At 45.1% G+C, this 24469-nt stretch overlaps 1 protein-coding gene across 2 annotated transcripts in view; it reads left to right on the top strand.

Moving 5' to 3' along the window:
* The window catches only part of ELL (elongation factor for RNA polymerase II), a 71547-nt gene extending 47084 nt beyond the window's left edge, over positions 1-24463 (top strand). For both annotated transcript variants that reach the window (XM_018557483.1, XM_018557482.1), the window contains exons 6-12: positions 9044-9168; positions 10832-10931; positions 17717-18167; positions 19341-19407; positions 19508-19679; positions 21893-21937; positions 24323-24463. In XM_018557483.1, the coding sequence (XP_018412985.1) occupies positions 9044-9168; positions 10832-10931; positions 17717-18167; positions 19341-19407; positions 19508-19679; positions 21893-21937; positions 24323-24436 (1074 nt within the window). In that variant the 3' untranslated portion in view covers positions 24437-24463. The remainder of the gene's footprint in view (positions 1-9043; positions 9169-10831; positions 10932-17716; positions 18168-19340; positions 19408-19507; positions 19680-21892; positions 21938-24322) is intronic.
* Positions 24464-24469: the final 6 nt, after the last annotated feature.

Below are 24469 nucleotides of genomic sequence, written 5' to 3'. Positions count from 1 at the left end.
TACTTAGCCTATAACCTTTCTAGGCTCCTGCCCTTATATTTGGGTTAGTAAAACATTCAGTACCGAGGATATTATGTTAGGAGGTTGTCGGGGTTTATTCCAAGTACCTTCAGGAGTACCGCAGACCCCGTAGATTCCGAAGGTGGTAGTAGATAGACTACCGCTAATGTAGAGTGGAACCAGCCGGGCAGAGCAACGACACCACACAACACAGACATGACAACATAAGGTGGGGGGGTACACTTAGGTTCAGATGGGGTTACGGCAGGCTGCAAGGGGGTCAGAAGGGAGAGAGAAGTGAAGAGCGAGAAAAAGGGGGGAGGGGGAGTCGGATCGTATAATGGTACTAGGGTGCGATATATATATGGCAGCAGTGGTGAGTTGGTTAAATAGAGCATAGACGGCGAGGGGTGCCCGGGTCTAAGTACTTGTCTATATCCATGGGGACCAGGTTTTTTCACATTTGGTCATTCTATTGCTAAGTTGCGCAGTTCGTTTTTCGTGGGCCATAACCCAATGGACATGATTTATGACACTAGTGAGACTTAGGGTGGGGGTCAGCCAGTTCTTCGCTATCTCTCCTTTTTTGTGGAGGTGCAAACATGCATTGAAAGGTTAAACTGTTTACGTGATAGGCCTTCTGGTCTGCAGTTGAGAAGCGCAAAGTTATGGTCCTTGGGTATCTGCACCGAGAACAGGGATGAGAGGATATTGAGTATAAGCTCCCAAAAATCAGAGACTAGTGGACAGCTCCACCAAATGTGGAAGAATGTGCCTCCTATCTGGACAACCTCTAAAGCAGTTGGGAGAGCAATCAGGCTTGTAGGTAGCCACCCTAGTAGGCACCAAGTACCATCGCAATAGTACTTTATAATTAAGTTCCAGCATGCTTGCACATCTTGAACTGCTCCTAGTATTAGCCCAGGATTGTTCCCAGGTTTCGTCGTCAATAGTCAACCCATTGTCCCTGTCCCAGTGTCTCACATAGGAGGGGGGGAGTGTCTGTGGGGGAGACTAGAATGGCATAGAGAAGTGATATAAGTCCAAGGCTGTGCGGGTCATTGCGGCAAACTTGCTCGAAGGGGGATAGTGATCGGGAGCTCCTCTGTGTTGGGGTGGAGGTATTAATGTAGTTAGTAATTTGGAGATAGCGGAATATCTCATTGTTTGGCAGGTTTGTATGTTCCTGCAGGTTTCACACCCGAGTCGGTTTGCAATTGCCAGAAGTGGGTGAGGTTGCGGGTGGTCCAGGCCCTGAATCTCGACGGGTCTGTTAGTGCAGGGATGAAGGAAGGATTGTGTAAGAAGGACATAAGTGGCAAGTGTGGGGAAATGAGGCCGTATTGTACTTTAATAGAGTCCCACAGTCTGAGGGAATGTGAGGTTATGGGGTTTGAGATGGGGGGTCTGCGTTTAGGGGCTAGCCATAACAGGTTAGCCACTGATGCGGGCTTCATTAAGGTGTTTTCCAAGGCCACCCAAGCCGGAGTTTCGATTACTGAATGGTATTTTACCAGTTGACCCATTTGTGCCGCTAAGAAATATTTAGACAAGTGCGGGACTGCCAGTCCTCCCTTTAGATTTTGGTAGGTATAGTGTACGCCTGGCTATTCTAGGCTTTCTGTCGCCCCATATGAACTTAAAGATATGGGTTTGGAGCTTTCTAATGGCGGGAGCTGGAACCGCTACTGGCAGGACCCTAAATAAGTAAAGGATCTTGGGCAAGAGAGTCATCTTGACTGCTGCAATCCTTCCTAGCCAGGATAAGTGATATTGGGACCAGGTTTTCAACAAGGCGATCAATTTCAAAATCATGTCAGGGTAGTTTGCTGAGTATAAAGATTGGTAGGAGCTCCCCAATTTGATTCCCAAATATGGTAGGTGATCCTTCCTCCACGCATAAGGATATGCGTCTCGCAGGGAGTCAACCAAGGCCGGAGGTAAAGTGATGTTTAGAGCTGTAGATTTGGAGGGGTTGATAGTTAGACCTGATAGTTAGACCTGAGATTGAGGCGAAGTCCGACAGGAGCTTACCAAGGTTGGGCAGAGACACTATGGGGTTCGTCACGAAGAGCAGTGCGTCATCTGCAAACATACACATCTTATGTGAGGTTTTCTCATGTTCTATACCAGTGATGTCAGGCGATCGGCAAATTTTCTGAGCTAAGGGCTCCAACGCTAGGGCGAAAAGGAGGGGGGGACAGTGGTGTAAAAGGGGGGGGGGACAGGGGGCAACCCTGTCTGGTGCCCCTCAGGATCGGAAAGGGTTGGGAGCAGAGACCCGCATATTTTACACGTGCGGTCGGATGGTTGTAAAGTGAGGACACCCACTTTATAAAGAAGGGTCCAAAACCCCAGGGTCGCAGTGTATAGAATAAGTAGGGCCAGGAGATGCTGTCAAATGCTTTTTTGATATCTAGGGACAGGAGCATGGTTGGGATATTGTTAGTTCTGGCTATGTGGGTAAGGAGAGAGATTCTACGAATGTTGTCGCTAGCTTGCCTGGTAGGGATGAAGCCAACTTGGTCATTCAAGACCAAGTGGCCTATCACGCAGTTAAGTCTATTGGCCATTATTTTAACGTCTACATTAAGGAGGGATATCGGTCTGTAGTTTGAGGGATTGGTGTGATCGGATGAGGGTTTGGGTATCATACAGATCAGGGCTGTGAGGGATTCAGGGCCCAGGGATGCCCCTTTGCGGAGAGAATTGAATGTCGCGGTCAGTAGGGGGGCCAGAAGGTAACATAATAGGCTGTAGTGAAACCGTCCACCCCTGGCCTCTTGCCCCAGGGCAGCGATTTGATCCTTTGTTGGACCTCTTGCTCCGTAAAGGGTTCCTCAAGGGAGGCTTTTTGGCCTGCAAAAAAGTTGTTGGCTTGGTCGGTAGAGAAAGTCTTGGGAGGCGTATACATTTGAAAGGTGCTGTTGAAAGACCTCCAGAACCTTGGTCGGGGTACTAGTGTGGGTTCCTGCAGGAGTTCGTAGGCGAATAGGTTTGAACGTGGAGTCTAACCGCCGGAGTCTGGAGGCCAGAAGGGAGTCTGCTTTGTTGCTTTTGAGGTAGAATTTGCGGGCAGTGCGATGGAGTTGTTTGGCAGCATGATCCGTGAGCAGAAGGTTTAGGGCTTGACGGGCTGATTCTAACGCTGTTTTATGGGCAGGGGAGGGATCTGAGGAAAAGGCTTGGGAGCTTTCATTAAAGTCCCTCTCAAGAGTGTAATTTACGCAATCTTTCCCGCTTGAGCTGGGAGGATAATTGAATTATCCGTCCCCTTAGGACCGGCTTGTGAGCCTCCCAAAGGGTAACAGGGGAAATGTCTGGCGTGCGGTTTATTTGAATGTAGTCCGTGAGGTAGGATTCTAGAAGAATCTTGTGGGCGGGATCTGTGAGGAGGGAGTCGTTTAGGGTCCAGGTCGGAGTATTGAGAGTGGGATGTAAGGCAGGAAGGACCATGGTGACAGCTGAGTGATCAGACCATGGGACCGGTAGAATGTGGGAGTGGAGGATGTGTGGTGGCAGAGGAAAAAATATGTTCTATTCTGAAATGACTCGCGTGAGGGTGGGAGTAATGTGTGTAGTCGGTTCTGTTTGGGTTGACTTCTCTCCAGCAATCAATGAGTGAGTAGGAGGGCATCAGATCCCTAAATGGCGTCGCCATGTGCAAGCATGCGGAAGAGGCTTTGGATTTGTCTCGATGCGGGTACAGTACCATGTTGGAATCTTCACACATGATGACCGCGCCCGTCGAGCAGGTATGTTTTTTTTTTCCAGAAGTTCTCGAAAAAAGGTGAGCTGATCCACATTTGGGGCATAGTAGGAAACAAGTGTTATTTCTTGATCATCCAGAAGGCCCGTGAGGATCATGTAGCGACCCAGAGAATCAGAGAACGTATAGTTAGCTGATCTGCAGAAGCCGATAAGGACACCCCTTCTTTTGCACGAGTCAATAGCCATATAGATTTGAGGGAATTGGGCACTAAAGTATTTGGGGCATGACGATCTGGAGAAGTGGTTTTCTTGCAGAAGGATTACGTTTGCATGGGAGGATTGGAAAAATCTAAAGGCTCGTGTCCTCTTGTTAGGGGAGTTGAGGCCTTGAACATTGAGGCTCAGTAGCTTAATAGGAAGATAATTGGTAGTTATTCTCATGGTACTCACCCAGTCCAGAAGTATGGGGGCCCTTTGTCACGGTCGTATGTACCAGTACACGTTTCGACTCTGGAGTTATTTGGACCCAAGAGAGGAGAAAAGAGGGGGGGAAAAGACGGGGAGACACAAGGGGAGTGGGTGCACTAGACAAAACACACAAGACATCACAACATACACAAAAACAGATAATGGATAAATTCCACTACAATCTCAGAACATTGGGTGGGCGGAGGCAGTGCTCCTTATGCCACCCAAGGTATCCAAGGTACGGGGAGCACAGTGACGTACTCACCCAGGCAAAGTCTTAAGCAAACTATAATAAATTGGAAGTCCACCCGGATTAAGAACATTACATTGGGACATGAAGTCCAATACAGTTTTGTTTAGAGTATCCGGTGTAACGATCGGATGTGGGCAATGACAGGGGGGCGATGGGGAGGCTAGTAAATGGGGTATTAGAGATCTTGTTGTTAGGCTACCCCAGGGCTCACAGAGCACCACTGTAAGGTGCACCCAGAGTACTGGAGTGCGGGTTTGGAAAAGAGGGGTAGGCCTGAGCCACCGATAAGGGCCTTCGAGTTTGCTAAAGATCTTCCCCTTGTCACTGGTCAATCCGAGAACCTGGTTAAAACATGAACATATGCATAACATTGCAGAACATCGTCATAAAGGATATATGATAAAAAGAAGTTAACAGTTCCCGTGGGCATACAACTCGGGTAGTGAGAGCAGGGGTGTGCCTTAGGATGGTCAACAGATGGGGAATACATTTCTTCTCGGTGGGGTAAGGGTAGAACCCTGGCAGGGTATTGGGAGAACCGTAGTAGGTGGCTCTCGTAACCGCGCCTGATGACAGGGTGTCCCATGTGGAGTGCTGATTCAACTTCAGGAAGGTCCAAAAATCCAGGGCGACTTGTACTCCCGTCATCTCCTGGCGTAGAACCTGAGGTGTTCCACAGGGTTGGAGAATTTCCACAATGAACAAACAGAGGAACTGGGCACCAACCGAAGAGGATATCCCAAGGCATAGAGCTCTGCAAACGGTAGCCGGCATCAGGACCACGTACACCGCAACAGGCGGTAAAAAAACAGGGCCAACCCCAGGGGGTTGCATGACAACTCAGCGCGGCGAAGGGTTTTTGGTGGTCATCTTGACCGCAGGGCGACTTGATTCACCGGAGTGGTTCTGATCCGAGTCGCTCCTTGAACGCTTGGAAGAAAGAGCAGGGGAGTTGCAGGAGTCCATGGCCCCAGATTGTGAGTCCGCAAGGCCCAGGTCGGCCATTTTGCATTGTGCTTCTTCTAGGGTGGTACAAGAGTGATGCTTACCCCCATGGGAGAACAGCAAGCGGAAGGGGAATCCCCATTTGTAGGGAATGTAATGCTTGGAGAGGACTTCGAGGCAGGGGCGCAGGGACCTCCTCTTGGTTATGGTGAAAGGGGCCAAATCTGCGAACACTTGGTACTCGTGGCCTTGGAATGAGAGCGGACCCTGCTGTGCTTTGGACCTGGCTGCAGCAGCCGGGGTTTCCTTGGTGCAGTAGACATGTAGCTTGGCCAGGATGTCACGAGGGGGACCATCAGGGCGCCTGCGTGTCAGTGTCCGGTGGATCCTCTCTATCTCCAGTCATTCAAGAGGGATATCAGGGGCTAGCTCTTGGAAGAGTGCCGTCGCCGTGGAGGTTAGGTCCATGATGTGCTCAGGGAGGCCGCAGATGCGTAGATTAGAGCGCCGGGACCTGTTCTCTAAGTCCTCTAGCTTTGAAGCTAGCTGTGAGTTTTCCTCCCGAAGGGTCTCTATATCCATTGAAGGTGGTTAGGTCTGTCTTAAGGTCATCACACCTATCTTTCAATACAGCACTGCGGTGGCATATGTCCCTGATTTCCTTAAGCAGCCTGTCCGTTATCTGCTTTGAATTGGATTGGAGCGCTTTCTGGAGCATGGCGTCAAATCGCTGCAGTAAAGTTGTTTGGGAACGTTTGCGGGAGCGATCTCCTTCATGGCTGCCAAGATCCCCCTCGTCCATGTCACTGCTGGACACCGAGGCTGTGCGGGCCGTTACCTCATGTGAGTGGGCCGCGGGCGCCATCTTGGCCGAGGCTCTGGTCATCGCTTCCGTGATGGGCTGTTGTTTCCCCTTCTGTGGGTGTTTGGGCGCTGCGGACGACATAGTCCGGTGCAGGGACTGTTCCGATTGCCGGCTGAGGTATTAAATCGGGTGAGTGGGGCGAACTTCCGGGCTACAAGCAGGATTGCCTGGGTGAGCTGCGGAGCCGTCTCGGAAGGCTTCCTTCATCGTCAGCTCGGCGAAGGTTTTTACACTACATTTTCGTAGTCTGAAAGTTTTGCCTGATCCTTAATTTATGGCCTCTAAATGCAGCCATCAGGTAAAAAGTTCAGGGTGGACTCCATTTTGTCAATCAGGGCTATTCTTCAACCAATTTCCTTTTTGGCGACCCTGGACTGGAGAGCTGCGTATCTGCACATTCTGATCAGAGCATCTTTGCAGGAATTCCTTCGCAGTGAGGATAGCCAAAAGTTTTTTTTTTGTGGGTTTTTTTTCAGTTCCGGTTCAGGGCGCTCCTTTTTTGGCCTATCCCCATCAACTCGGATATTTTCCAAGGTTCTGAGGAAGGCTTTAGCACCTCCTGAGACTTCAAAGGATCAATATCATACCATACGTGGATGACGTTCTCTTAATGGCGCCCTCAGTTGGAGAAGGATCTGGATTTCACTCGAGGGTGGTTAGTAAACCTGGGCTGGTTAATAGATTTTCAGAAATCGTATCTAACCCCCTCCAGGGTTGTGGCCTTTTGGGTTACATTTTGAACACTCTGGAAAAGATCTTTCTACCAGAGGAGATTTTAAAAATTTGCCAGTGTCAGTCAGCTTCAGGGGAACCAGCCAGTCTCTCTAAGATTCATTATGTCTGTTCCGGGGCTAATGACCTATTGTGTTCCAGCTGTCCCTTGAGGCCAGAGACCCCCTTCAGTCTCTTTTTTTTCTTTTCTACGAATGTGGGTTCGAGCTCATGAAAGTTTGCGCTCCCTGGTCAGCCTACCTTCCCAGATGAAGCCTATGGTGGTGGAGGGTCCACAGTCGGTTATCAGTGGGCTTGCTTTGGACGTTTGGATCTGGCAAGATTAACAGGCGTCCATTGTTCTGACCGCAGATGCCAGCACCTGGCTCTAATCTGGTAGGCCAGTTAGCTCAGGGTCAGTGGACACTTCAGGAGTTAACTGCATCATCCAATTGGAGGGAGCTCAAGGCAGTGTATTCCCTTTTATGCTTTCCAGGACTGAGTCGGAGGTCTACATCTTCGGATACTTTCAGACCAACACTACCACGGTAGCTTACATCAACAAGCAGGACATTACAAGGTGTCCTGTGCTTCAGGCTGTAGCTAGGGACATATTTGTTGTTTTTTTTTTTTTTTAGACTGATATGCACCTAGCTTCATTGGCAGCAGTACACCTCTGGTACGCAAAACATTTTGGCAAACTTTCTAAGGTGGCAATGGATTTTTTTTTCCTGGTAGAAACGGAGGTGGATTTATTCGCTTCCCAAAAAAATGCAAAGGGCTTTTTTTTTTTTCTCCTCCCTGAATCTTGCAGACGCCACAAAAATCCCTGGACGCCCTTACAAATCCAGGGAATTTTCATCTGTTTTGCCTTCCCTCCATTTCCTCTTCTTCCCAGAGTGTTTCAAGAAGTTAATTCAAAGACATGGAGACAGATCCAATTCTCATCGCCCCGTTCTGTCCCAAAAGAGCCTGGTCCCAAAAGAGCCTACTCTTCTATTCAGCCATAAGGCTGAAGTTACCAGGGGTGTTTATGCTAGGTGTGGAAGACATTTAATTTGTGGTTTAGGAAAAATGGCAGAATTCAGGATTTGTCAGCAGCATGGAAAAATGAAGTCTCCTCCCCTGCCAGACAGTCTCAAGAATGGAGAGCCAGAAATGCATGTCTTTTGGTAGGTAAAACGGCTCCCTTGTCTGGAGTTGAGCTTTAACGACCAGTGACGTACAGTGGGAGTCACTGGCATTGGGGCTGTTTAAACAGACTCCCCGCAACTTTCGCCGCGCCGGGACTCTGTTTAAACTTGTAAAGTCGGCTTTATAGTAGAAGCGATTTCTGGCGGCTCAGCTGCCGCCACATCGCTTCTACGGGCCGCTGAACAGGTCCCCTTAGCCCGACACCTCTGCCGGTTTTCCCGGCCTTCGTTGCCCATCCTACGGGCCCGGGACTGGCTTCTTTGGTGTCGGGGAGGAGATGGCCGAAACTCCACCGATCCCCTCCCTGTACTATGGGACCGGGAGCGATGCGTATTGCATCACTTCCGGTCACATAGCTGTCAGTGCTGGGCTCCTGAAGCCCAGCTATAAGCTATTGAAGTGCGATCTGCACGTCAATAGCTTATTTCTAGTGTAAAGGTAATACTAGGGGTCTTTTGGTCCCCCCAGCATCACCTTAGACTAACGGTCACCCCTAATCTGCTATCACATGGGGGGCTTGTAACCTTATCTTTTACCTTTTTTATTTTAGAAAATTGGTATTTTATTGTGTTTTGGGGCATTTAAGTGCATTTTTCACTAAATTTTGGGGTTTGATAAGGAAATGCGCTAATATCATGCAACATAAAACTTGCAACTGCCACCATTTTATTCTACAGGGTCTTGGCTTTCAGAAAATATATAATGTTCAGGGGTTTTAAGTAATTTTCAGGCCTAAAATGTGAATATATAAAATGGGTGCAAAAAATGAAAAAAGGCCTCAGTCATGATGGGGTTAAGCAATCAAAAATATGCCTTTTACTCAGACCCTCTCCCCTTTATTTCTGTGCCCGTATGTGCTCCAAAAATGTTTTACATATGCTTCCGTTAACTTTTAGGTGGCAAATCTGAGTGCCAAAGACTGCACTTACACATTAAAAGACTGTATGTACAAAGAGGTCCACAAGGACTGGCCTGGTTATTCGGAAGGCGACCAACAGCTATTAAAACGAATACTTGTCCGGTATGTTTCCACTTTGTTCTATGTTGCCTGAATTTGTCAAATGCCAGCCATGTTTTCTGTAAGATCTTCTTTTTTTTTTTTTAAACTTTGCTTTAAAATCCTTTAACATTGTTACCTAGCTCAGGAGTTCTGATTAGTTGGACAGAATTAAACACTGCTGCCAGATTTCTTATGCAAGGTCTACTAGACACTTTTCTGGCCATTTTTGTTCATTCATGCACCATGTCCTTTCCTTGTTTTTTTCCTATAAAACAGATATCTAAGTCTTCAGGATGTGACCTTGCTTCAGGCAGTAAGGCCTTCATGTGGGTCTGGTGGTCTAATATGCCACTGGGTATGATCATGGAAAATATTTCTTTAAACTAGAAACCCAGCTGGGAATACACCACTGATACAGCTGTCAAATGACTATAAACGGAGTGATCATCAGTGTGATCACTGCTATATCCATGGAGTCCCTACTACAGTGTTTGAACTGGGTGTCTTTACAACTATGGATCCCTGTCAGTTAACCCCTTTTTTGCTTTAGGTTCACCCCCTTTTTTTCTAAATCATAAATCACTATACTAATTTAATATAACTTTTGAAAATCTGTGCTCTTCCCCCTATCTGTGCTATACCCCAATCTTACCACACTTTTCTGTTCTTGAGAATAATTGTATTAATATGTAACAGTAGCTGATGGGAAGCTTTTTTCTAAGATCTAGATGTATGAAAATTGGTGGGGAAACACTGAGGGGGATCTGCAGAAGGGTCCACATACTCTATGCAGTGATGTACTACACAGTTAGATCTACAGTGGGCTATTACATTACTGGTGGCCTTGCATAAAGGAGAGAATAGTGGTAGCTGGTTGTGTAAAACAAAGTGCAGAGCAAGTGCCATTTTTTTAAAAAACATTGTCATGATTGCTAGACAATGTAAAGGAATGGAGAAAGTTTCAGCTAAGCCAACAAATGGCGTTTGCAAACATACTTTTATGGTTTTGCCCAGATATAACTTTAGGCCTAGCTCCAGCCAAAATTTTTTTGGGATAGAACAGAAAATGGTTAGAGCCTCTCTCAGGTTTTTATTAATGCCTGTGTCCCTAATGGAGAAGCTTCAAAGTTTCCCCCATTTTTGTGTCCTGACATAGCATGTGCATTCTGGTGCACTGCAGTGTGTGAGTTGCAGCTACTGTTTTGTGTGAGTATGCCGTTCAAAATGAAGGGCACCTGCGATCTTTTATCCCACGTGCATTAGTATAAATGGGCCCTTAAGGTTTGATTCGTTGATTTATATTAAAGAAAATGTTTAGAAATGGGGGCATAAACAATGATTACTTCTCTACAACATAGTTTTGTGACAGAAAAGGTAAAGCTTGAAAGATGACAAATTTGAGGTTGAACGTTGCGTTAGGCTTGCGTCACACCTTTTAACTTGCGATACTGCACTTAAAATCCCGTCTAAATGTGCGTTACTGCAACAAACGGTAACACGTTGTATACGTGCCACTTAGTTCATTAAAAATGGCACCCCCAACAAAACCGTAGAACTTGACACACCACAACACCGATAATTTTGTTTATTGATATCAGTGGTGGTGCATGGCACCCTCAGGGCCTGGAAATCTACATCTGTACACCTTTCTCACTCTGCTCCCAAACCTTTTTTTTTTCTTTAGGAAGCTAAGCCAGCCACCAAATCCATGTGGACAGACAGGAGAAAATGCTCCTCTGAGCCCTCCCAAAGACAATGTGAATTCCACTTCCCCAAACCCCCAGGTATGTTATTATAAATTGCGAATGACTAGTCTGCAGTAGTCCATACATAAATAAGCCCTAAGACCGTTGTAAACGTATACCTCCTGCAAACAAAATAAGGTAGAGACTGTTTACCTTTTAAATATACTGCAGATACCATTGTCCAGTATGAACACAGAACTGTGCCTAAAACTGCTTTAATATAGTCCATTAATATAACAAAAGCCAGGAATCCTTAATAGGAGAGCCACCCAGGGGGAGGGGTGTTTATCAGAAATGCTTATTCTGTGATAACAGGCAAACACTGTGGTCCAGAACCCAGTGATAACAGGACTGCTCCCCCCATATGTGGAGAAATTACATTACCTCCCCTTGGCACCTCCCACAATGATCTGATTCGGAAGGAAACATCCTATAAAGGTCATGTGGAGTAAGATACCTAAGGGACACAATCTTGTAAACTTTTTCCTGCATATGAGGGCATAGACAGCTTACCAGTCAGGACATAACATTTTCTCCAATCATCTTCTGAGCAAGACCCACCAATGAGATCTTCCCATTTCAATCCAAAAGCAGAGAAGGACAAACGTTTCAAGTGGTGTAAGCGTTAAAGGGGTAAAAAGAAGGTGTTGTATAGTTCGCAAAAAGCCTCACAATTGTAAGGAAGAGAACCAGTCCCCCGCTCCACTGGGGCCTGCCTTGAGGTCTCGGCGTGTCGGGAGGATGGCCATAAAAGGCAACAACATGGCGCATTTGAGGCCAGGCGTCTCTAGAAAATGGACAAATGAAGGATGCATGAATCCCTGGGCCAAAGCTTGGGTAATCAAAAAGTGGAGTAAGGGGACCCAAGCAAGAGGCAAGATTCAGAGATAGAAAAGGTAGAGATGCTGCAGGATGGACAAAGATAGAGTTCCAGTTGTGTCGCAAGCTAGTCAGAGCGACGATGGAACCAATCTGACAATCGAGTAAGCAATTCAAAGTCTGGAAGACCCCCCCACCCCCCTCCCATTTTAGTTTTGAAAAGGACTGAAATGAGCTTGAGGCTTCTTGGAGCCCCAGACATAACGCAGTGAGTGATTTCAGTTTGAGGAAGTCCTGTGTTCTTTGTAGAGGGTCTTGGGAGGCATATCTGAGTACCTTGTTTTAATGTTGTACAAAGTAGTATAGAAGTGGTAAAAGGCATAATAAATTTGTTTGAGGCTGTGCGCTACAACCTGGTTGTGGGTAAGCATAGAAGAAATGTTACTAACGGGTATGCGGATGCAGTCAACGAGCAAGTAATCGACCGCTCTTATCGTTGAGTTCATACTGTTGTCCGCACAGCTTATCCTTCGCAGCTAGGAATCTACAATCAATTAGGCATTTTAAGTTTCGACCTAGCATTGGATAATTCAAGCAGAGCATCTTGAGAGAGAGTCTTATGGGTTGACTTTAAGGACCGATATTGTGAAAGCGATGGAATCTACAGTGAGAATTATTTTTTCAGTCAGGAACCATGAGAAATTGAATACCCCTCTCAAAATGCGATTTAATGCCTCCTATTGAGTCAGAAGAGGTGTGTCATTGCGGGCATGAGCCAACACAAAATTAGAAATAGTGGACCTAATCTCGTCCGCATGTCTGCGATCCGTCAGCAAGTCACCAGGTAGACCTAGGTGTTGAGGTGGCCACATCTAAAGCAACAAAAACTGGGACATGATCAGACCACACAATAGGTGTGATATCTGCAGAAGGTGAAAGGTTAAGCAGGTCTTGGGAGATGGAAATATAATCTATCCTACTGTACATATTGTGGGATAAAGTAGAAGCTGTTGTCTTTGTCATGAGGGTGAAGCGCTCTCCAAAGGTCACAACGCCTGGTTCACACCTAGGCAATTGCGGTTGTTGGGCTGTTTTCGTGCCTTTATCGTGTGTGTGTGTGTGTGTGTGTGTGTATATAGCCATACATGCATACATACATACATACATACATACACATACATACACATACATACACATACATACACATACATACACATACATACATACACATACATACACATACATACACATACATACACATACATACACATACATACACATACATACACATACATACACATACATACACATACATACACATACATACATACATACATACACATACACATACACATACATACATACACATACACATACACATACACATACATACATACATACATACACTGAGTGGCCAGATTATTATAACCACCCCATCAGTACTTCTTTGGGCCACCTTTTGCCTTCAATGCTGCAGCGATTTTTCTTGGCATTGACTCCACGAGATGTTTAAAGGTGATGCGAGGAATCTGACACCATGCCTGATGAATGGCACTGTCCAGTTCTGTGAGATTTGATGGTTGTGGAACCAGCTGCCTGATGGCTCTTTCAACTTCGTCCCACAAATGCTCAAGGAGGATAATAACGATTTTGGAAAGGCGGAAGCGAATCTCTGTGAAAATGTCTCCTGAATAAGGAGGATATGTACTTCTTCTTCTTTTTTTTTTTTTTTTTTTAAGAGATCATATCAAATTTTTGAAAATATTTAGGGTTGTTCAGAACATGTACATTCAAACTGTTTTTTGAGAGGGGCTACTGCGGGTTAGAGGGTGAAGAAAAGGCAGAAAGTTAGAAAAGGCTTGTCCACAGCAACAGATCTTTGCATTACAAAACCCCCAATGGAAAATCACAGACTTGTCAATCTAGATGTGAACAAAGGAGGGCAGAAATGCAGCGGATGGGGATTCTACAGAAAGAAAGGCACCAGCAAAGTCAAATGGAATTCACCAGAAATGGTGGAAGGAGGAATCGGAGCATTCTGTAAGGCTATAAGGTGTAGCATGAGAGATCAGGAAGAAGCTGGATAGGGGAACCATTGAAAAGAATCTCATCCTGGCTTTAAGTAGCTATCATGTCCTCTTTGACACAGAAATAGTGTACCCTGCATAAAACATCTCTTGGTTTTGAAGGATCCAGATTCTTAAGGCGAAGGGTACAGTGAGCCCTGTCCAATTCAATAGCATCATCTTTAGGATGTTGAAGCAGATTATTGACTATGGAGTGTAAGGCAGAACAGAGGAAAGGCCCCATATACGAATGTTATGCCTGCTGCGATTTTCCAGATAGTCAACATGTGCCAAGAGATCATGCAGCTGGTTGGTATAAGCCGTCCTGAATTGAGTCCAGAGTATTTTCAAGATCATGTACTCTAGTACCAACACGGGTGACATCTGCCCGAACTGACAGCAATTCCTGCTTGTATGTTCTCTCCAGATGGGTTACATAGGGTTCCAAGTCCTGCCTTGTAGATCTGATATAGGATTTAAGATCCCAGTCTCCTTCCAAGTCAGATGGTGCAGCATGTTGCAGAGGGGTATGAGAACACCTTGCAGGGCTTTGAGGAGCAGGTGAAACTGGCGAGGAAGAGCTGCTAGTGTGACTGTCCATCCCCACCCTGCTCCCCATCGTACCTGGTGGTGATCCCTCCTGCATATCAGGCTGGGACACAGATGGAAGCACAGGCCTTGTGAGCACTTGTTGAGCTGAGAGAGAGGAGGTCGGAGCCAGCTGATAAAGTTAGCATTTGCTGTATTTCCACACAGTTGGACTGCTTTTTGACATCCCAGGAGTTGAAGACTTCTTGTATCCCTCAATGGACCAGAAAAAAATATTTTTTGTGTGTGTGTAAAAGTTTTGACTATACACATACTCTAAGCACAATGTAAGGTGTTCTGAGGCCCTGTTGACGTGTGTGTACATGTGGCAAAGTGTACGCAGCACCCCAGATGTGAATGCACACAACCAGAGGCATAACTAGAACCTTCAGGGCCCCGGTGCAAGAAACCATGGAGGGCCCCCCACCGACATGGCACCGCATGGTTAACAGGAAGGCTGCCGAGGTCCCGAGCAAGCGCGGGACCTCGGGCAGCTGCTTGTTTAAAATGTTAGTGCAGTGTTCCATCTCGAACACTGCCCCAGTATCCGCGCTTACGTACAGACGGGATTACCAAGGAAACCGGCATTTATTTGCAAAGTATTCGTTTGTAATTGTTTAATTGGGACCGGTAATAATATACGGTCCATGGCAGTAAATGATGGGCAGCATATTATTGACGGTCACAATTAACGATTTAAACGAAATACTTTGTAAATAAATCGCGGTTTCTTCGATAATACTGGTCTGTGCGCAAGCGCAGATGCTGAGGTCGGCAAATTCGACTACATCAGCGTTCTCGACAGAACACCGATATCTGCGTTTAGTATCGGGGCATTTTCATGACTATAAGTACTTGTGAAAATGCCAGTATTGGCAGTGGTGTATCCCTACTTAAAAATATATAATGCATTGGTGGGACTTGTAGTTCTACATAGTTGGAGCTATTCTGCATTGCTGTATAATCACCAGCAATGCCGAATACCACCATACCAACAGCAATGCATTATATTAAAAGTAAGCACTATCTCACCCCCACCCCCACCCCACACACACACTGATGTGTGAACATTTAAGCCTAGTGAGAGCAGGGCAGCAAATATCTGTGGAGCTAGCTTGCTGTTGCTGGGAGATGAAGAACGATCTCCCTTTGACCCCTGTGTGTGTGACCCGTCCCTCGCCTCCTTACCTTCTTCTCCGTATCATGGCTCTCAGCAGCAGGGGAGGTGGGGGGACATCTGAGGGTTGTCGGCAGAATTGCCTAATGCTCCGTTCCTCGCTGCTCAACTCAGCAAAGAAAAAAAACAACAACAACAAAACTTAACCCCGGCTGCTTGCCCACAGCTGAGCTGAACCAAGAGAAGAAACCACTCGCCTGGCGCCTGGAACTGCATGTCCCGGGCGTCAGGCAATACAAAGTAAATGCAAAATGTTATCCGAAGCTGGGATAGAGAAATAGATTATATTAGGGAACATTACAGTGTAATATCCCCTAATATAATTCATTTCTCTAATTTAAAGACATTTCAGCACAGTGTGCAGGGTCTGGGCTTCTCATTCTTAACCACCCCCCCAGCGTCCGTCGGTCTCTCTCACTCCCCCCCTCCCTCCCCCTTCTCTGAGAGGAGGAGGGGGGGAAAGAGTGAGAAACACACACAGACCGATGCTCAGAGGAGGAAGGGAAGCATGAGAGAGACCGACCAATGCAGAGAAGCTCTCAGCGTCGGTCGATCTTTCTCCCTCACTTTCTTCCCCCCCCAGTCTCTAGCACATCCCCGGGGCCTCTGTCTGCAGGGAAACACTTACATTTCCTCCAGACAGCCGTCCTGCAGCTCCTCTTCAGCCACATTCTCCGACGCTTCTGCCCGGGGAAAGCAAGCTCCGCCCCCTGCACGCACATCTGAGGAAGGTTCCAATAGCGGGCAGGGGGGCCCGGGACATGCCAAATTGCATTTGTCTTATAATTTCATAATAAAAAGTTATAGCTTGGAGCCCGGCCGCTTGGGCCCCTTACAACTTCAGTGGCTGTACCCCCCTGATGGCGGCCTTGCAGGATAGGAGCGGTACGATCTCGGGAGCCCCCTTCTTCGCTGGGCCCCCCCCAAGTGGCGGAATGCCAGGGCCCGGTCGCAATTGCGACCTCTGCGACACTGGTAGTTCCGCCAGTGCACACAACGCATTGTAAAAAAAAATGCAGCTCAAACTGCTGCATGAGCTTCTTTATCATGTGTAGGGCAGCCCATTGTAATTAATAGCAAAATGTGTATAAACCTATTCTGTATATGCAACATTTAATAGTATTGTGGTTTGAGTAGTTCCTATACAATATAAAATGTGTGTGTGTGTGGATTTGCACAGAAAATGGAGGTGAATTATACAAGCCTAATCTTGGCTATGTCTAAGGTGCTAAGCCTAAAGTATTTATAAAGTAGTAGTGTTGCTAAATGCAATAACAACTTCAAATGATTACAGGGTATGAATCATCCTAAAATTGCAGGTCAAAGATTACTTGATTTCCACTATGAATCGGCTTCCTTTAGAGTAGGCTTAACATTCTTTTGAAGATTAACCACTTGCAAAACAATATGCATTTCCTGTCTGGCTGTAGTAGAGGAAACCCCATTTAGAAGTGTTATATTTGGTTCTTTGTTCTGTCCTGCAATCAATAAGAATTGAAAAATAAAAAAGCCATATTCCCTGGGAGTGTGATCAGTGTTTTTTTAAAGTCAGAAGCACTTTATTATCAGATTTTACAGCTTGATTAAAAAAAATGTTTAAGACCTGACCAATCCTTCCTTTTTGTAGTGAGTAGAGATGGAAGGTATTAACTAAACATGCTCCACTTAAGTCCATCATGCAGACAGATGTCTCCTAATCCATCCCCAATTACTTCCAGTGATCTTAGTGCAGTGTAAGCATACGTCAAATTATGGTTGGCTTAGAAAATCGTTTTGCATATTAGCAACCATCCTATGAGTCTAAAATAAGTGGGGGGTTTTTTGTGTGTGTTTTTTGTCTTTAGATCTAAACAGGTTTACTGTTTGCAACTTCTAGAAATATTGTTTGGGCATATTAACTTGCATCTTTCTTGATATATTACTTAATGGTACTTTACAAATTCTGCCTGTTGCCTAATAAAGAGAGGGGGGCGGGGGGGGGTTTGCATGGATGCTACGAAAGAGGCAATATATCATGAGATGTCACGAAAAAAAGACCCTGCAATTTTATAAAGATACTTACTCTTTAAAACATTGATTTCCTAATTTTTTGCAGTGTTAAAGTATCTCTGCATGTGTCATTTTGTAGACTAAATATACTTTATCTTTTTAGTTATTGTTCTTAATTTTCACAGAAACGACCCTCTCAAAATCCAGAGCCTATTGATCCTTCAGTTCCCAAGAAAGTCCGTATATCCCACTTTGCACACCGGTCGCAGCATACGTTGAATGGGAAATTAAATTCCTCCAATGGAAGGGATTCACCAGCTCCCCCTATGCAGCCTCTTGTGTTGGATACTGTCAACTCCAGTTCTCATATACAACTAGCTGATGACCCCATTTTGGACTCCAGCACTGACACACAACCGAAAGACTGTGAAAGCCTAGATGCCTCTGAGAGGCTTGGCCATGAACCACAGACGGACTGTTCCACTGTGGCCAAAAAAAACTCTAATCCCACTCATGGAAAGTCTAAAAAGAAGTCCAAAAAGCACAAAGAGCGAGACAGAACCAAGGAAAAGAACCCACAAGGAAAAATAAATTGTAGCTCGGGGAAAATCAGTGGGGCTCTTCAGGACATCCTGGGTAAGTACTGCTAGCTGTATTGGGCTTATACCCATTGTACTGGGAGTGTGTTCTTGAACATAATGTATATGGTAAAAACAAATGTGGCTAACGTGATATCATTTTGTAGATTTCTGACAAGTATCTGGACAGTCCCCATTTAAGGGTTCTGCCCCCAAGAAACGGGCTTAACTGGAACCATTTCCAGCAGCCCGGTAGCTGTAACATTTCCAGGGTATGGTCCATGACCTGGATGGCATTGCTCTGTGGGTCTAAGTTTGCCAAGACAATAGAGACCGCAGACTGCTTCTGTCATCATTCAATCCGCCTGCTGCTAGCGAATGGTTGCTAGGACCACCAAGCAACCAACCACCACCAGGTGGGCTTGAATGATAGCAAGTTGAATGGCGCTGCATGTGGTTTTCTAGGCCTGGCTAGAATTCAACCAATGGCATGCTTTGCCAAGCCAGCATTGAGAGAGGACAACAAAACTTACAGCCCTCTGCCACCCAGCTTCTGCTTGCCTGCTTGAGCATTCTGTGGGCTCTTAACCAAGGAGGAACTCTGGATACTGGGGTCTATATTTTTAATTTACATCAGAGTTCCCTTTTACATCAGATTTTCCAGAGGAGGGCACTCTGACCTTGGGTTCAGACACCAGATTCCCCCCTTACATCAGTGTCCACAGAGTTCCCTTCTTGCCTAAGAGCCCACAGAATCCTCAAGCAGGTAGGCAGAAGATGTAAGGGGCAATTTTGGATACTGTAATGTAAGAGGGGATGGAATTGTACTTGGAGGAGGGGATATTTTTGGTTCTACATGCATGCTACCAATTCCTTACCCCTACCCTACATGTTGTGCTATGCACTCTTGATCCCTGCCATCTGTGCATTATGCACTCCTGCAGCATTGTATGCTCAGATTTTATTTAACCATACCATTTCAGTGCATTGTGCTGGTAGAATACAGCACTGTGTATGTAGCAGTTTGTTCTCGCTGGGTACTTACAACTAGTACCAGATTGCTAGCATAGAAAAGGGACTGGCTGTCCTCTTCCAGGGGTCAGTTGTAGGTGCATTGATGCTGTCTGACTAGACTTTCACCCTTTCCTCTCCCAAGAAATGATCTAAACATGCAAGTACCAGTTTAGGCATGGTTGTGGTTGGACTTTGATATTTTTTGTTCTTGTTCTAGATTTGAACAGAGCTTGCAGTAATTCCAGTATTCCATCATCCACATCAGAGCTGCCAGATTACATCTTGTAAGTTATTTTATTCTCCATTTGCATCAAATATTTTATTTAGACTTATTTCTGAACTAGTGAATTTTTGTAACTCAACTACTTTTTTATAATGTCTTAGGAAATACACAGCAATCTCATCTCAGGAGCAGCGTCAGACTTACAAGACTGACTTCAACTCAGAATACAATGAATACAGAGATTTACATGCAAGGATAGAAAGGACAACAAGCAGATTTACGCAGCTGGACTCTCAGCTAAAGCAGCTCTGCACTGGTTCAGAGGAATACAAGGTATATAGCAGGCATCGTCGTTACATAGCTTCTTTTAATTGGACATTCTGACAGTTTTGAAGCTCCAGGATTCACGTTAGAATTTTTCACAATGGCTCTAGTGTACAAACACCTGTTTCTTTCTCGTCCATTGGGTTGCTGGAAGTCTTTAACCTTGTTATACTGCTGCCAACAACAGGAATGGAAACTGTCAAACCAAAAAAAAAAGTGTAGTTCAATCCCGAATAACACCTTCTACCGTGTTTCCCCGAAAGTAAGAGCTACCCCGAAAGTAAGACCTAGCGCTATCTTCAGGGATTTCTGTAAAATAAGACCTAGTTCGATGGTAGGTCTTATATTACAGAGATCCGCTAGGTCTTACTTTCAGGGTAGCTGCACATATCGTAGAATGTCACGGCCGCAGCTCCCGCCCTTCTGGCTCCATGGGCGCATTAGAGCAGAGAGCGGCCGCAGCTCCCTCCTACCCCCCCGCCAGGCACGCCTCCCTGCACGCCCACTTGTCTGGCTCCCTGGACGGCATTATAGCTGAGAGCGGCCGCAGCTCCCTCCCTCACGCCCCTCCGCCAGGCACGACCACCTGTCTGGCTCCTTGGACGGCATTAGGGCTGAGAGTGGCCGCAGCTCCCGCACGCACGAGCAGACAGCTGCAGCCAGGTACATAAGACATCCCCCGAAAATAAGACCTAGTGTCTTTTTTCGTGGAAAAAAAAACATAAGACACTGTCTTATTTTCGGTATTTAGCATGCCTCAGATTTTTGCTGGTGTCCTAATAGGATACACATTTTCTTCAGCAATTCTGTGTTAAAGACTAACCTATTTTTTGCTAGCACTTTTTTCCCTTTTAAGTCTATATCCTTGCTTGAGTGCTGTCTCTTTGATTGCAGCTATTCTGGGCAGTCATGAAAGTCTGTTTTTGAAGTACGTGTCTGGACTCCACTGGACCAGACATTGCAGGGATAGACTGGAAGTGACTTTCAGGCGCTGGGTTCCACATCTGACATTTTCAAGACTCCCAAGTTATCTGTGGTACTTGTTCCACTGACCTTGCTTCAGGGTTTGCCCGGTCTCTGAAGTCTCCCTTAATGAGTAGGCTAGTCAGGCCAAAACTGTGGTCTCAGGTTTTTGGTTTCTTTTTGCTCTTTAGGCACACTCTACTAAGATCTAGTAGAGATCTTAAGCTGTAAGTCCTTGTTTCTCAGATATGCAAAACTTTCTACGAGTTGGATGTTTTGCCTTACCTGATGCCACCTTGGGCACAAGGTCCTTCAGGTGGCTCTTTGAGCGGCCAGCAGTCCCCAGTTTTCTTTTTCCAGGACATAGCGATTGTTTGCCCAACCCTCAGTAGGACTACTTTTAGACATCCCAAAAGCTAGACTTTGCCTCCCTCAGTAGACGAGAGTAAATAACACGGTACAGATTTCATAATTGTAAAATATCGCTCAGTTGCCTCATAAACCTCTTGAAAGTAAAAGTAGGCAATTCACATTATCACTTCCCTTAAATGAGCCCCTATCTTTATTTGTTTTCCTACATTCTTTACAGGAGGTTGCTGGAGGTTGTTGTGCCATTAATTTTTTTATTTATTGCAGGTATTTATAGAGCGCCGACAATTTTACACAGCGCTTTACATAGTTGCACATTCACATCAGTCCCTACCCTCAAGGAGCTCACAATCTAAGGTCCCTATCTCGCATGCATACAGGGCCAATTTAGACAGCAGCCAATTAACCTACTAGCATGTCTTTGGAGTGTGGGAGGAAACCGGAGTACCCGGAGGAAACCCATGCAAGCAAAGGGAGAACATGCAAACTCCTTTGCAGATAGTGACCTGGCCAGGATTCAAACCAGGGACCCCCAGTGCTGAAGCGCTAAGCACTATGCCACTGTGCTGCCCATAGTGGTTATTTAGTACATGGCATGATTTGTGACATGTAGCCAGCAGAAGTGTTTTTTATTTTTAGTCACTGCATGGTTTAAAACGTGTTTTCCACGGTTTCAGCCAAATTGACATAACACCTACCTTATATTTGTTATGTGTTATGTTCTCGTTCCCAAAGAATAACATTAAAAGAAATTGCTACTTACACATTTCTTCAGCAAAATTTAGAATTTACGGTACCATTAGAGGTCAGATTAGTATCTGCATCTCTTTTGCTTTTTTTTTTAATGTTTGTTAAATTTAATTTAAACCTATTTCTGTTTTTGTTTTTAGACTATCCATGATCAAATCTTACAAGAGTATCGTAAAATTAAAAAAGTAAGTATTTTGTTCATATAACTGGTCTGTTGGAACCTTGCACTGTACAATTGGTATTAAACTGTACAATATGTTGCGTACTGTAAACATTAATAAAAATCTAAACGAATGAACTACAGTGGTGGGAATTTATCAAAACTAGCAGAGAGAATCTGGAGCAGTAGCCCATGGCAACCAATCAGCATCTCTCCAGTTTGCTCAGGTAAGATTTGAAAATGAGACAGAGAAGCTGATTGTTTGCAGTGCAAATCTGCTCCAGATTTTGCCTGCTCCAGTTTTGATAAATTCCCCTCACTGACTTTGATGTCTAGATAATAAGTGATGCATTGCGCAAGTCCCGTTTGCACAAGGTTGTTGAGACATTCTAACCATTTACCAGTCTTTCATATCTTAACTATAAGGTGTAGCAGGTAACAGACAGGATAACTTTCTTAAATCGGTCCTCCTTCACTGTATGCTCAGCAGGCAGAGTGTAGCAATACATTTACAAAAGTCCTGTAGGCCTAGTGTATCTAAATCCTATAACAAAAGTGTAATATATTGCAGCTTTACCAATCCTTTAATGCAGTCCTTCTGTTTAGTTTTTAGTTTTATTTTTCCCTTTTTTTTTTTTTTCCATCTGGGGATCTTGGAGTCTAAAGCTGGCCATACACCTTACAATTATCGTTCAATTTCTATTCCCTAATCGAACAGTCATTACATTTCTGCTAGAATAGCCCATCATGCACATACCAATGTTGATTTCAATTATGGTTCGTTAGCAATACTAACTGGCCGAATTTTGTCGATCGACAGAACAGATTTTAGTTTGCCCATGTGCAGTGTTTTATGTTGTGGTTTTTCACCCCCCCGTCTTAAAAAGCGCAACTAATCCATCGATTTTTCGTACGATTCGAAAATAAGTTTTTCAGCCTAACTGATCAAGGAAATTCAGCTAGAAGTACACCTGAAAAGAAAACCTGATCTCGTCTGATTTCCGAATGATGATCGCAGGGTGGATGGGCACCTTTTAGAGTGGCTTATCAGCATTGTCAGCTTGTGGAGAGGAGTATTAGTCAAGTCAATCAATCTAATCTACTAGTGCATCTAACAAATTAAAGCCAAACACCAGCTAGCTCTTTGAAATCAGTTACAGCAAAAGTTTTCTTTTCCGTTTTGGGATCAAGTTTTTACACAAATGAATAAAAGCTGACCATTGTAAGCATAGGCGACCGTTTAAAGCCTGTACAGGTCATCAGTTTAGAGTTAACCGTTACATTTTTACCCTAGAATAATTGCTTTCACCCAACATGTAGCGCAATCATTGTTTGTTTTCCTATATAGGTGCACCCAACGCATGTGTGGGGGACTTTGAATTCTGTGTTTATTTTATTTAACATTTTATTATTTTTTAAACTTTATTTATTTTTTGCTATCAGATAGGGGGGCTTACAAGTCCCCTATATGCAAGCTTATTAGTGGTGACAGATTCTCTTTGCAGTTCTAAAAAGCTGTTCAAGTACAGATCGGGCTTGACAGCTGAAAAATGGAAGTGATGCAATTAGCATCCCTTCCCGGCTTCATTCAGTGAATGGATGTTCACTGGTCTCTCTATCCGCTGACACCCGTGATGCTGGTCTCGGGCCTGCAGGAGGGACAGTGGAGCCCAGGAAACAAGGCGGGGGGTGTTTGGGAGACACCAATTTACCGGCCCGTGGAAGCAATCCACCAGAATCGCTTCCAGTGTAAAGCAGACAGTTGGCTTAACACAAGTAAACAGGGGCCTGTAGCCAGTGCCATAAAGGATACGGCCCTGGCAGCGAAAGGGTTATAGGAAGTTTAAAATGACAAGCTGGCTGGATCACCAAGTGACCAAAAAGGATAAAGGCCTAAAGAGTGAAAACTAATGTAGCCATCACATTTAAGAATTGGTAAGCCGCAATAGATTACTTTGTTGCCTTTATGTTTAGATGGTACACTTTTACATTAAAACCTAAGAGAAATGCAAGAAATGCATTCACTGCCATTTGTGACTCCTCAAAATGCTAGTTAGCTGGCTATGGACACAATACTTTGTTAGTGAGCTGGAAGCATGGAGCCAATTAAGTCCATGGGAGTACAAACTGTGACTTATCCAAGCCATGCTGATTTGCATTTTTCTTGTTTAGGATGACATTATAAAGTCCATAAGTGTTCCCACTTTACTGTTCAGAAATATGCAATATGGTAATTCAAGGAAAAAACCCATTGAAAATGGTATTACTTGTTTGCTATAAAAGTTGAACCTTCCTCCAAGGCTTCCCATTGATCAGTTGGGCTAGTTCAGTGGGAAAGTTTGAGAGAGAGTCGGGTCTGCTAGTCGTACTAGTAGAAATGTTCATCCTTTTTTTCTTTCTCCCCTTACAGTCCAACCCGAATTACAGTGAAGAGAAGAACCGCTGTGAATATCTCCACAATAAACTGGCTCACATAAAAAAACTGATTGCACAGTATGACCAACAGATTCTGTCTCTGCATTAATGCCCATGTTCGGGTAGCAGTATCTTTGCACCT

This window comes from Nanorana parkeri, unplaced genomic scaffold, assembly GCF_000935625.1.
Source record: "Nanorana parkeri isolate BGI_ZX_2015 unplaced genomic scaffold, ASM93562v1 scaffold286, whole genome shotgun sequence".
Lineage (NCBI taxonomy): Eukaryota > Metazoa > Chordata > Amphibia > Anura > Dicroglossidae > Nanorana > Nanorana parkeri.
The sequence above is the reverse complement of the archived record's forward strand: the minus strand, read 5'-3'. Positions and strand labels throughout refer to the sequence as shown.